This window comes from Pteropus alecto, unplaced genomic scaffold (genome assembly GCF_000325575.1).
Source record: "Pteropus alecto unplaced genomic scaffold, ASM32557v1 scaffold195, whole genome shotgun sequence".
In the NCBI taxonomy this organism is placed as follows: domain Eukaryota; kingdom Metazoa; phylum Chordata; class Mammalia; order Chiroptera; family Pteropodidae; genus Pteropus; species Pteropus alecto.
Window position 1 is genome coordinate 1,679,483 of NW_006438073.1, and position 12,604 is coordinate 1,692,086.

At 38.1% G+C, this 12,604-nt stretch overlaps 1 protein-coding gene across 1 annotated transcript in view; it reads right to left on the minus strand.

Moving 5' to 3' along the window:
• Positions 1 to 9,479, minus strand: part of NOX3 (NADPH oxidase 3) — a 55,595-nt gene extending 46,116 nt beyond the window's left edge. The window contains exons 1-4 of the mRNA XM_006915017.1: positions 9,435 to 9,479; positions 8,711 to 8,806; positions 8,488 to 8,598; positions 7,406 to 7,490 (exon numbers count right to left, since the gene is read on the minus strand). Coding sequence (XP_006915079.1) covers positions 7,406 to 7,490; positions 8,488 to 8,598; positions 8,711 to 8,806; positions 9,435 to 9,479 — 337 coding nt within the window. The remainder of the gene's footprint in view (positions 1 to 7,405; positions 7,491 to 8,487; positions 8,599 to 8,710; positions 8,807 to 9,434) is intronic.
• Between the last annotated feature and the right edge of the window lie 3,125 nt (positions 9,480 to 12,604).

Here is a 12,604-nt window from a genome sequence, read left to right on the forward strand (position 1 = left end):
TATATATGGGGAGATTGTTTTTATTCTCTTTCAGGCATTATATTTTTTATTTTTACTTTATATATTTTAGTATATATATATACACTCCTATACGCATGCACACATATATTTGCATGTGCTGTTCCTAGTGGATTGAAATAAGCCAGTATTTATGCAACTAGATCTCTCTGTCTATTCTTAAGAAAACTCAGCTTTCTAACTCTGGGAACCAGTGACGTCTAAATTCTAAATGAAGATGCGAAACTCAGGAACACAGCGTTGTCTAGCCTATGGGGTCTGTGCCTGGTGCTGTTCTTTCCTGCCTTGTGAAATCTGGGGGGACACCAGCCGTCACAACATACAGTCAAGGATGTCCTGATGCTTTTGTTGCAAATGGAACCCTAGCTGGATGGCCAGTTGACACCTACCTCTGGAATCAGATTCAAATGTGAAATGAGAATTCATTCCCAGGTACAGATGATTCTGCCATCGATATCCTTTTTTCTTCTTTCCCCCCCGGTACCCACAGTGAAAAGCAGCAGAGGTTATTACTATTAAGCAGTCTCTGGAAGTCGTGGGCAGATTCCATGGCTGCAAGTCGTGGATAGAGGTGTGGGGGAGCGAGGGAAAAAGGAACAGCAGAAACTGCTGAGAATAGATGTGTCGTTTTGGGCCCTGTGGTCCTAGTAGCATATTTATTTAGAAATGCCATCTTCTGTTCAGCCTCTGTCACCTGAGTTCCTTCTGTCAGAGACATTTCCCTTTCCTGCCTTGCAAAGTTCTACTCATGTTTTAAGACTCAACTCAAAAGCTGTTTTTAGCAAGCATTCTTCAGTTCTGCAGGCACACACGATCCCTTGCTTTATAATCCAGATGTTATTGTTACAAGTATTTATTTATACTTCTGTTTCCCAACGGACTTTGACTTCTCAAGACTTGTTCATCTTGAAGCCTCAACATCTGGCACATCGCTTAGCACCAATAAGTACGTAATGATGATTTGCTAAGTGAAAGAAAGGGTCAAGAAGTTGAACTGTAGATGCTACTTTGTTGCGATAGCATTTTCTATGCTAACATATATATTTTTGACTTTTTTTTTTTTTTTTTTTGCAGCCTTTAAGTAGAAATCGAGTCAGATATGGTTTTGGTTGGGGCCCACCTATGAAGGTAAAGCACATGACCGTGTTTCTGAGTTTATAATGTTGACTGTCTCTTTATGGGTCCTGTGACGTTAGCACCCAAGAGACAGTGTATTTATTCCTTATATTTCATTCGTCAGCATATGCAGCTGTGTCTATGAAGGGGCTGTCTTGTTCAGTCTCAGCATCCACAAAGCTAGAAAAGCTTATCTAGGAGCAGTCTCTTTCAATAAACTACATATAAAAACAAGAACTATTTGCTAAATGAAACATAAATATTGTCCAGTATTCCTAATTGCTGTTTTCTGATAATTACTGGTTTTGAAAAAGCAAGTCCAGTTTCTTATAGTTAACATAGATTGAATGCTTACTATACCCTGAACACTGTTATAAGTGCTTTAGACATATTATCTCACTTAATCTTCAAGCATTAGTCTTATTCCCATTTTACAGACCAGTATTCGAAGAGTTAAGGAACTTGTAGTTTCATTAATGGCAAAAGTGGAATAAAACCCTGTTTGCCTGACTCCAGCCCCGCCACCCCTCCCACCTTAGACTTTAAGCTTTATTGCTTCTTTTCACTAATCAATAATTGTTACACCTTACTGTTACTGAAAACAGATTTCTCCTACAGGCTTAACTAAAACACTTTGAGTGGTTCGCTTGGTGTCCTTACTCTAGAGTCAAATAGCTCTCAAACTTATGACTGATCACAGCCACCTTGGGAGGCATCTCTGCAGGTGGGTATACATACTCTTTTCACATTCCACCCCTTTTCTCTCACTCCTCTGCTCCTGGCTTTCTTTAATTCTCCCTCCTTGGACTAAATAAAGCACACCAGACAGAGTTGAGCTGTTCCCATTTTACAGAAATAGATACTGAGCTTCGAACCAAATTAAGTGGAGCATAATCCACACGTGAGTCAGAAAGGGACAATGGGATAAATTCTGCGCCCTGTATTCTACATTCTATAATAGATAAATTCTGTGCCCTGTATTCTACATTCTATAATAGTCTTCCTGCGTGATGAGTTGTTGATCACAATCTATTTTCTATTAGATTGATTTTCGCATGAGAATTTGACACTATTAAACTAGATTTAAGTATATTTATTGAATGAACAAAAATACTGAACTATTTGTTTATTGTTATTGCCAGGTCTCCTGTAACAGAGTTGAAGAAAGTAATGAGGTAGTATAAGAAAACCCAAGATGCTTTTCAAGAGCTAGCTCCTGAGGGAATACGTTGAAAACCAGTCTTTCTAGTTTTTTTCATGTTCTTTAAAATTCATGTCTTAAATGTTCCTTTGCTCCAGCTGCCTCCATCTTGGTTTTACTTTACTTTACTTTTCTTTTTTCAGATGTAGACGGTAAGAAGTGGAATACCTTATTTTATTTATCTCAGGAGAAAATTCTCAGAGAGAAAACTGCTTGTACCCACTTCGTCTAAACATTTTATTTCCTCTTAGATCTGATCCAAATTTTATTGTGGTCTTGGCTTGGAACTAAAGATATGCCAGCAACCCAAACCAGGGCTATTGGGACTTGATAGATATCAGGGGAGATATTGATTTTGTTCTTCTTCAGACATTATATTTTCTATTCTTCCCTTTATACATTTTAGTTATTTTTAATATGAACAGTTACTTGACTTTTTTCAGCCTCTGTTTTCTCATCTGTAGAATGGGTGAATTGGACTGAACTACACGATATCTAAGTGGCCGGTCTCTTGTGTCTCTATGTGAAGTTGACTGGGAACATTTATCCTCAAAAAGGGATCTGGAATTTAATATGAAAGTAAGGCAAACATGAAACTCATGTTTAATATGTTTTCAAAATCAACACTGGCTTAAAGGGGCTTTTTAAGTCTTGTGGCAAATCCAATGGCGTGACCTCTGCAGGTACACCCTTCCTTGTGCCTCTGAGGACTTTGCGTTGAGCCCTTGGAAGAGCCCAATATAAACATTTCCAGAACTCACCCAAATGCCAGGCTAAAAGATGCTATAATTGGGTCCTTCCACACTTTTATATTCTCACCAAAGTACTTTTAGAGTTAAAAGAGAACAGCGATCTTGGGCACACTACAAATGCACATTTAATTGGTGTGTGAACTCGTGAGTTCAAATACGGAGCTTTTTTTTGAAGAAGGAACAAAAAAAAAAAAAAATCATAAAGGCTACAATTAGAGCCAGTTGCCCTGAGAAAGTTCCTTTTTCCTTCTTTCTTTCCTTCTTTTTATTTTTGGAGAGATCAAAGGAAGCATAATTGAGGGAGAATCGTGGAAAGGTGGTCAGTTCCTGCCATCTTTCTGCCTGCCTGTCTGTGATAACAGTCATTTTGGAGTTAAGTCATCTCCTAATTAAACAGCCATTAGAAAGAAGGACCCAAGGACAAATCCTGGCTGCAGTCCTGCAGCCAGAATCTGGCCCCAAACTTTCAGATTCGTGGACTGATTTCTGCAGGAGTGCGCACTGACTGTGGCACTCAGTGTGTGCCACCCGTAGGTCACACTTCGTCATGTTGAGCAGGCCGGCGGACAGTCTCCCTGGTGCTCCCAGAGCCTCAAGCAGGCCCGGAATAGTAGCGATTCTTTAGGGATCCAGTCTTGAGAGTCGGGCCTCTGGGGCTGTTCTCTACCTCGGGGCCTCCAAATCTTTTCTCTCAGTACCGTTATGCTGAGCTCGCTCCTCTCAACCTGTCCCTGCTATGTTTATTGAGGTTTGTAAACTAATTTTAGCAACTCGTCAGGAGCGGCACATGGGTAATGGAATGCTCCTGGAACCTAGCAGTTGTGGAGCTCGCTAGAGAGAGCTGCCTGAGTCACTATTTACAGGCCCCTTTGAAGGAAGCTCAGGTTCCAAGTACGGCTATTCGATTGGAAGGGTCTTCAAGGTTTACTGTAAGCAGAGAGTCCAGAAGAGCTGCATTAATAAGAACGAAGAGGCTGTGAAACCACGATTTTTTATGCCCGTGGGGTTATAGGTCCCCGAAAGTGATTTATGGGTGGCTGAGGAATGCTCCAGCAGCTCTTATCATAGGCAGGGAAGCAGGAAGGCAGGAAGCCGAAAGAAGCAGCATTCTTGTCTCTGCATTTTCGGTGATGCCCTTGATTATAGATACTGTTGTTTGCCTCTCCCCTCCTCCTCCCCAGCCTACTTCCACCAGGCTCTAATTACATCCTTTAATGGTCTGACCAATTAAAGCCTGCAGTTCAACTTAAAGGAGGACGGATGAGAAATTAGAGGCTGGCACGCAGACTCCGATGTGGATCGTCTTCCAAGGTTACACACCTCTATTAAGCCAGTCGGCTATTTGAAAAGCAGCGTGATGGGCGATGCTAATAAAACCAGGACGGGGACATTTTCAGCTGCTCCCAGGTGAATATACCCAGAAGGACAAAATGTGAAAAGCAAAGGTATATCTATGAAACTAGGGCTTAGCATTTTTTTTCCCCCTCTAAAAGCGCAGTTGCCAGCCACGTTTCTTAGTTAATGTGAAATGTAATAATTGCTTTGTCAGGGTTTAGGGGAAGCAGAGCGCTTTCTCCCCACCCTCCCGCCTTCGCCAGGCATGGAAACAGCCAGAGCGCTGCTGGTTGCCATGGCGGTGGGAGAAGAGGCTGTAGTTTGCTTTCAAAAGCATCTGCCTCTGCTGGGGGAGCCCCATGAGATGTTTGGGAGCAGGAAAAGCAGTGGGGTTTCAAATGGAAGGGGGCTGCCTGAGAAGGTAGTTGATTCTCTCTAGGGATTTGTAAGGAAACGCGAGAGAAACAGCATCCTGCTTCCTCTTGTTGCGGCAGAATGTGAGTTTATTATCTGGGACGACTGGCATCGTTTGGAATCTCTTTGCTGCCACGGCCCACACCCTGTTTTCTCCACCCGAAACTGCTCCCGGTTCCTGAATGACTCCTGCACTGTCGCGTCTTGTCCTTTTCCCAGTAATTCCTTCAATCTCTTTTGCCCGCTGGTTGATGCCTACTCATCCTCAGGTTTAATTAAATTTGTCGAGGACCCATTACGAGCCAAGGACCAGGGAAGCCACGATGCATACAGCACAGTCTCAGTCCTTGGGGTGATCAGAGTCTGAGAAATTTCACTATGTGGTAGGAGGTGTGACTTGTCCCACAGGTGAGGGGGCTGACAGCCCAGACCTGGCAGGTCAGGGGGAGGCAGGCCAGGCAAGAAGTCCAGGATGTAGCTATGTCTTCCTCAGTGAAGAAGGACAGGGAGAGCATTTCAGACACAGAGAAAAACAAGGACAAAGGCACAGACGACTGAGGGACTGCCAAGAGGAAGAAGCAAGGGAGCGTGGGGGGAGAAGAGACTGGCCTATTGGGCAGGGCTGAATGAGCAGAGCCTGCCGACCACGTTAAACTTGGACTTCGTTCTCTTTGCCATGGCAGCAAGTAAATGACCTTGTAGACTGGCGGTTTCTAAGAGGTTCGTCCACTCCTGATAACCAATCTGCACATCTCATAGAGATGGATAGATTGTATTAGTATTCTTTTAATTCCGCAGAGGGGAGGGCACAAAGGACTTACCTGAACTCACACAACCAATGTCCACCTAGCTACAGGGGTATAAAATAAGTTGTTTCTACTCAACTGCTGCCTGTACTAAATTATAGTCCATTCTGAAAACAGTCCTGACCACACAGTTTTAGAAAGTTATAGCTCCTACCAAAATATCTTGCACATGGGAGACTTGATACACACTGCCGATGCATTTATACTACTGATATATGATGACATATAGAGAAATATACATGCCCAAAGGTTTAAGGAGAAAACTATTTTATAACACATTTTTCCTTGTTCTTTGCTTTCCTTTCTACTTTGTTTTGATGCTGTAGATTTTTTTGTCCTTTTTTTGTTCCTTTTCTTTATAACATCTTTGTAACTTTCTCTTAGAGTCCAATTCTGCCTTAAAGCTATTGCATGGCAATAATATTTTTCCTGCCATTTTACTATGTTTTATCTCTTCTTTTAATGAATGAATTTTTAGGAAGCCTACAAATTTTTTGAATTTCTTCTCTGAAGAGCCTTCTAAGGAGCAACCTCGACTCTACTTGGACACCACCCACAACAGAGAGCTCAGTATTCTCAGGGGACCCTGGTTCTAATTTTAGGTAATTCTCAAGGTCTGGAAAAGACTTCCATTTCTAAGCCGAAATCTACTTCCCCGAGTCTTCATTATTTCATGCAGTCACTCATTCAGCGAAAGTTATTGGCACCCATCTATAGCACTTAGCACTATTGTGGGCCTTGGAACGCAAAAATGAATAAGCCTTGTTCTTTGCCCTCCATCCCTTAACTAGTTATCTCTAGGACATGACGTCTTTTTACCCTTATTTCTTAACGAACTACAAAGACCTTCTGCAAGCGTTTCCTGGATTGGTTTAATCTGGCGTCGAAGACAATCGATGGGGAGATCTCCCCACATGTCTCAGCACACCCAACGTTGTGTTAATTGGCACTCGGGCACCGTCTGTCATGTCTTGTTGCTTAATTAAATCCACATTTGTCTCGAGTGTTCTTTTTACTCTGCTATTTTTTATGCATGAGAAGATAAAAACAAATGAGGAAAACATTTTATAGTTAAATTAGTTTGAGGGAAACAGTCCTGAATCATAACTCTTTGTCATTCAGATAGCCTTTAGTTTCAATGTATTTTTTGTCCAAGAAAATCACAAGCTGGTTGGTTATTGCCTCTTTACTTGTCATCTTCACTCGACTTTAAGCTTGGCCTTGGATGTTAATTTCTAGTGTCTTCTCTTGAATTCCCTTGTTTTCTAATTCAAGAAATAACAACACTTTATATGCCTATAAAGCTTTATATCTTCTCAAGATTCTTTTATATCCACTAGCTCAATGCTATTCAGAATCGTGTTCACATGTTCTTGCTTTTCTTTTGTCTTTTTACTGCCTATGATACCATCTGATAATCATTTTTCCTACAACTGTGAATGAGATTTTGAATATAGGTCAATCTTATTTCTGCTGTGAATTATATCGAATAATGGTGTTCGTTTTTCAAGTAGGTATTTATTATTGTGTTATCAACAAGCTTAATTATTCACAGATGGAAATAAAGTTTCATAAAACTTTTCCTTGATAAATTGAAGACTTGGTATGGAAAACTGCATGAGTATAAATTAGAAATTAAAAACTCCATTGATATAAGGTTTATGTGGTCAAACGGAAGGCAATGATTTCTTTTACCTAAAGGAGAGCCTTTAGTGAGAGAAAATGAACAAAGCTATAAAGGTATTGTAAAATCTAGCACTTACTTGCGTTAACAGCTATTCCATAGGCAACCAGTTTGTGGAATTTGAGGTTTTTGTCTAATTGCCTTCTCCATGGTCCTCTGCAGCACTAGAGTAACAAAAATAAAAATCTTGTTTGGGGAAAAATTCTAGTGACGTGTCATGAAAGTTAAGAGAGCAGGACTCATGCTCTGCCTCTAAATTACTAAAGGTGGGGATATATGACACAGAAAATCAGTGGCCATTAATTAGTCAAACAGGCAAAACCAAATGGTTATAACTGGCTTTTTTGAAACTTCAACTCAATAAAAATGATTGAGTTAGTAGTACCCTGGCTGTGAATCAAACTCAGGAATAAACCTGCTGATATCCATGCCTCAGCTTATTTGGAAAATGATGATGATAACTATCATCGTTATTGATAGGATTTAGTAGTCTATAAATTATTCCTTATTACACAAAGAAAGGCACTATAGCCAACTATATCTAAATATTCATAAAACAATGCTGTTGACTATATAATAAATTATTTCATTTACTAAAGGTTATTGAAGATAACCTCATTTTTCTGTGCAGTGTGTTACTCGGTCTAGCAGGAGACATAGATAAGTACTCAATATAGTGAAATCAATATTGTTAGGAAATATCTCATTATGTCTTGTGGGGGTTAAAATCTACATACTCTGTGCACTGTGATTGTGCTTTTGGGGGCTGAGAACTCAAGGTATTTTCATAGCGGCATGTGGCTCAACTGCATATTTGTCTCCTTTCAATGAGGAATGGTAATAGTTCAAGCTGTTATAATACTTCCATCTTCTCAGGTCAATTTTATTAGCCCTACTTTTCAGATGGAGCAAATGCGTCAGGGAAAGCTTGAGTGATAAGTCCAATGTCATGTACAGAGTCAATGGCAAAAGCAAAAGTCAAATCAGATATACCAATTTCTGATCGTCAGTTTTAGCCATTGTGCTGTCTCTAACCAAGAGCAAACCTTAATATAAACAGGGTTATTGGGAATTTCATAGTAAAGAACATCTCTGTTTCCAATGGCACTTATATTAATAAGTCATAACAACAGAAATTCTCTCAAATAATTTAGTACTTACGATAGTTGATCCTCTAATGAATGAAATAAGGTTTCGACTGACTGGTATTAGAATTAACATGCAGTTGAAATTCAGGCAGACCGCAGATGCTCTTGCCCAAGCCAGGGCTGACTGTTCATTTGTAAAGAGACGAGAAGGTGATACAGTGAAAACAAAGAAGCTGAGACAATAGAGTATATTTTGTTTTCTGAAATGATAATGTGTAGTCACCAACTCTACTTACACCCAGAATAACTCGTGTATAAAAGAAAGACTCTTCCTCTTCATACCAACAGAATGTGTCGATAAACAGATAGAAATTAACTCCCAACCATGAGAGCTAGAGTAAAATGAGAAGAGAACCTGTCAATACTACCTTCAACCTTCTTTTCAAAATCACTTGGGGATCTTCTTGGGGTTCAGTGCAAGTGACATGAACTTCTCAATATTAATCAGAATCACTCCATATAATTATTTTATAGATTAGTTTTTAATGGTAATTCTATTGGTAAGAAATTTCTACCTTTATAAAAAAAGTTTAAATACGTATGGATATTCTTTAAGGAATTTTATGAAAAGAACACAACCTCCCTAATCAACACTGACATGAAGTTTTAAGTTGATGATGTCACGAAAGAGAAAGTCTTTTAAATCAACTCAGAAAATACTCTAGAAAAATTCCCATTTCATAGTGTAATTCAAAGACTTCCTCTGATTTAGAAAAACATTCATACATTATTTAAAATCTAACTAGACTTTAAAAATAATTAAAGATATGCTCAATCGGAAGATAACTCCACATGATTCTGTAAGGGTAAATTAAATATACCTACTGAATGTTTTCTAACAAGTTTTAGTCTTTTAACCAGAGTAATCATTGAAGCTATTTAGCATTCCTAAACAAGTGATCCTACAAATCAAAGATGATTCAATATATATTTAAAGTGGAATAACAAAATAACACTTACTACGAACATGACGGACAGACTCTCATTCAAAATCCAACACCCCATCGCGTCAGGTTGCTCTTTTGCTGTTGGCAAATTATTTCTTTCATTCACCCGAGTAGCATCCTTAGTCAGGGCTCCTCTGCTAAATTATTTTGTCCTCTGTCTTAGGAATCAACCACTGGGAGCAGCTCTCGAGGAATTTCTAATTAAGGACTTCTTGCCAAAGTCACATCACCAAACTGACATGCCGCATGACCTGGGTGAATACAAGGCAAGTCTCTGTCTAATGATCCCTTTCTTCAAAGATCTCATAAGAAAAGAAACCTCGTTTTATTAAATTATCCTCATGTACTTTATACTCCATTCATTTTCTACATGATTGCAGTCAAGATGATAATAAGTCTTTATGTAAATTTGAGAAATAACCTAACCGTTAAATATTGGATACAGCAAAACACTTTATAAGAGCTTTCTCTACTTTGCATATTTTCTCTTCTTGACTTTCTCCTCCAACACTTTTTTTTTAAAGCTCTTTTTAAAAGATGGTGAGTAAATAAATATGAGTTAAACAATCTTTCAGAAAATGGTGAAGAAAAAGGAAAAAGATCTTTAAAAAAGCACATATAGGAGAACTCTCTAATCTAAAAGTGTAACTATAAAGAATAAAGTAATTATTTTTGTGGGATTGATGAAATGTCTTATTTTTTTCCCTAATTACACTTGGCGCACCCATAGAGTAAATGAGAATATTCTACTATACTTAGTGATCCCAGGAGTTGGCTATGCATGAATCTGGCCACTCTCCGATTTTGTGTGTCATAGTTGTTAAACACAATGACTATGATTACTTTGGTAGGCAAAGTTGTACCAGTTGAAGAAATTTTCTGGCTAGTCTTGGCCCAAGTATTTTATCTAAAATTTGCAGACAATTAAGAAGAAAATAGGAGGATATTTGAATCATTTGAAAAATCACCTAAGCTTTCTGGTTCTTCATATGGTGATTCTATTTAATTGTCCTAAAAGAATAAAAAATTTAAAAACCTGGTCAGAATAATAATTGGGTATTTATTGATCTAAATAATAATAATAATAATAATCCTAAATATTAAATAAATAATCCAGGTCCCAGGTTAAGAATTTTTTGAGTATTCTCCAATTAAATTATACATTATGATTTAATGAGGTAAGTATTATACGTCTCATTATACAAATGTGGAAACAGGCCCAATGAAGAAATTTTCAGGATAAGCAGTTGAGACTTGAATTTAGTTCTTTCTGACTTGAACATCTTTATTTTTAAACACTACCTTATGCTGCATATTTTACAAAATTAATATATGGATTTGCACATCAAACATACTTAATATACAGATATTAATTTCATTCCTATAAATTAGACACATTTAAACTCTAGGAATTCATTTAATTATTTATTAATTGCAAATAAATATGTCATTATATGTGATTATGTATAAAACAATGCCAACAAATTATATAAAAATGAATAAAGTTATCTATTGTATGAATTTTTTTTTCTGTATGAAAAGATGTCTTTAACATCTTGGGGCCTGACTGACACAGGGAAGTGACTATCTCTCCCAGAATCAGCTAATTTCTAGTGATAGCAAACAACTTGCATGAGAACACACCTTTGACGTGCAAACAAACCAATTCAGCACCCCTATCCCCAATCGTCTCCTTTATCAAGTTCTCACATATCATTTCAATATTCTCTCTGCCCTATGACACCCCAGGGCCAGGTATTGGACAACTAGACCAGCCCTCCAGTCCAAAGCCTATTGAAATTCTTCCAGCTATTCAACCCTAAACTCCTTCAGCTTACCCATCCTGTCTTGCCCATTCATTCCTGCAAAAACCAGGATAAAGGCTCTGGTCCATGCTTTCCCCGCCAGCTCCTACTGCTCTTGACTGACCCCGGTGCTTCCCCGCATGACTCTGCCTGGTATGGTGGGCCCCCTCCTCTTGGCAACAATAGGTAATAAATTCTTCTTTCAAGGCAGATGTCTCCATGTCTACCATCTTACCATACAGGATTAGAACAAATTCTAGGTACATTTTAAAACACCTGTATTTCTAACCATCTTGAACTTGAATGGGTGAGCTTCCTACTTGTCATCAGCCCTGACTATGTTACCTTTTTTGAGCCTCAGTTTCCACATTTTTTTAATGGTGCTAATTGTAATGTCTGCCGTAAAGGCCAACCTTGTTCCTCCTTCACCTTCAGTTCCCCTGACACACTCATACACCCATACACTCGTAAACACACCTGTGCACGTGCACATGCAAGATAATGCCACTTTGGGAGAAGTCTTAGATTTGCCAATAAAAATTTAACAAAAATTTTCTTCTCTTTAGAAAAGGACATCTTTTTAAAGGAACTCCCCCTCTAGAAAAAGATAAAAGTACAGGTATTTTAGAAGCATTAACCTGAGGTTAGAGTACAGTCAGTGAAATATCTTCAGCTGCTTCTTTAACAGTGAGTAAGATAAAGATGGAAAGCCTTCACATTCATTTCTTTAAGCCAATAATCTTCCATGATGAAATGATTTGTTATTTCTGAAGTGCTTAGGATTTACATATCTTGGAGGCCTTATTCAGTTGGAGTATAAAAATTAGTTCAGAGAAAACACACCTAGAATTTTATACTATCTTGCTACTTTAGATTCAGTGAGCGTGAGGAAGGGTTGGAATTTGCTAGCCTTCGGTACTTTTCACACAGTGTTATAAACGAGAGGCATATATGGCTGAATAATAATGTGTGGTAACTTTTTTTGTTGTTAATTGCTTAGAACATACATAGTGGTAAAAATAACATTTAAAGGTTTAGATTCAAAACCATATCTTTGCATGCTCCATTCTTATTTCTAAAATGTATTTATTCCTTATTTTGAATATGTAAAGATACATTGTGTTAAAGTATAGCTATTATTCATTTATAACTTATAAAATGGTTCATTGTATTATGAAAGTATAACTCATGAGTTAACCTCAGCATTTTTCTTCATAGATTTTATTTTCGTAGAACTTGCATGATAATTAGTTTACTCATATAAAAATGTGAACTTTAAATTATATTCAAATTTATTCAGAGCTTAATACTTTTGTGCAATTGATGGGCATACCCTTTCTTCTCAACTGTTTTTAAAATTTTCACACTTTAGAATAAT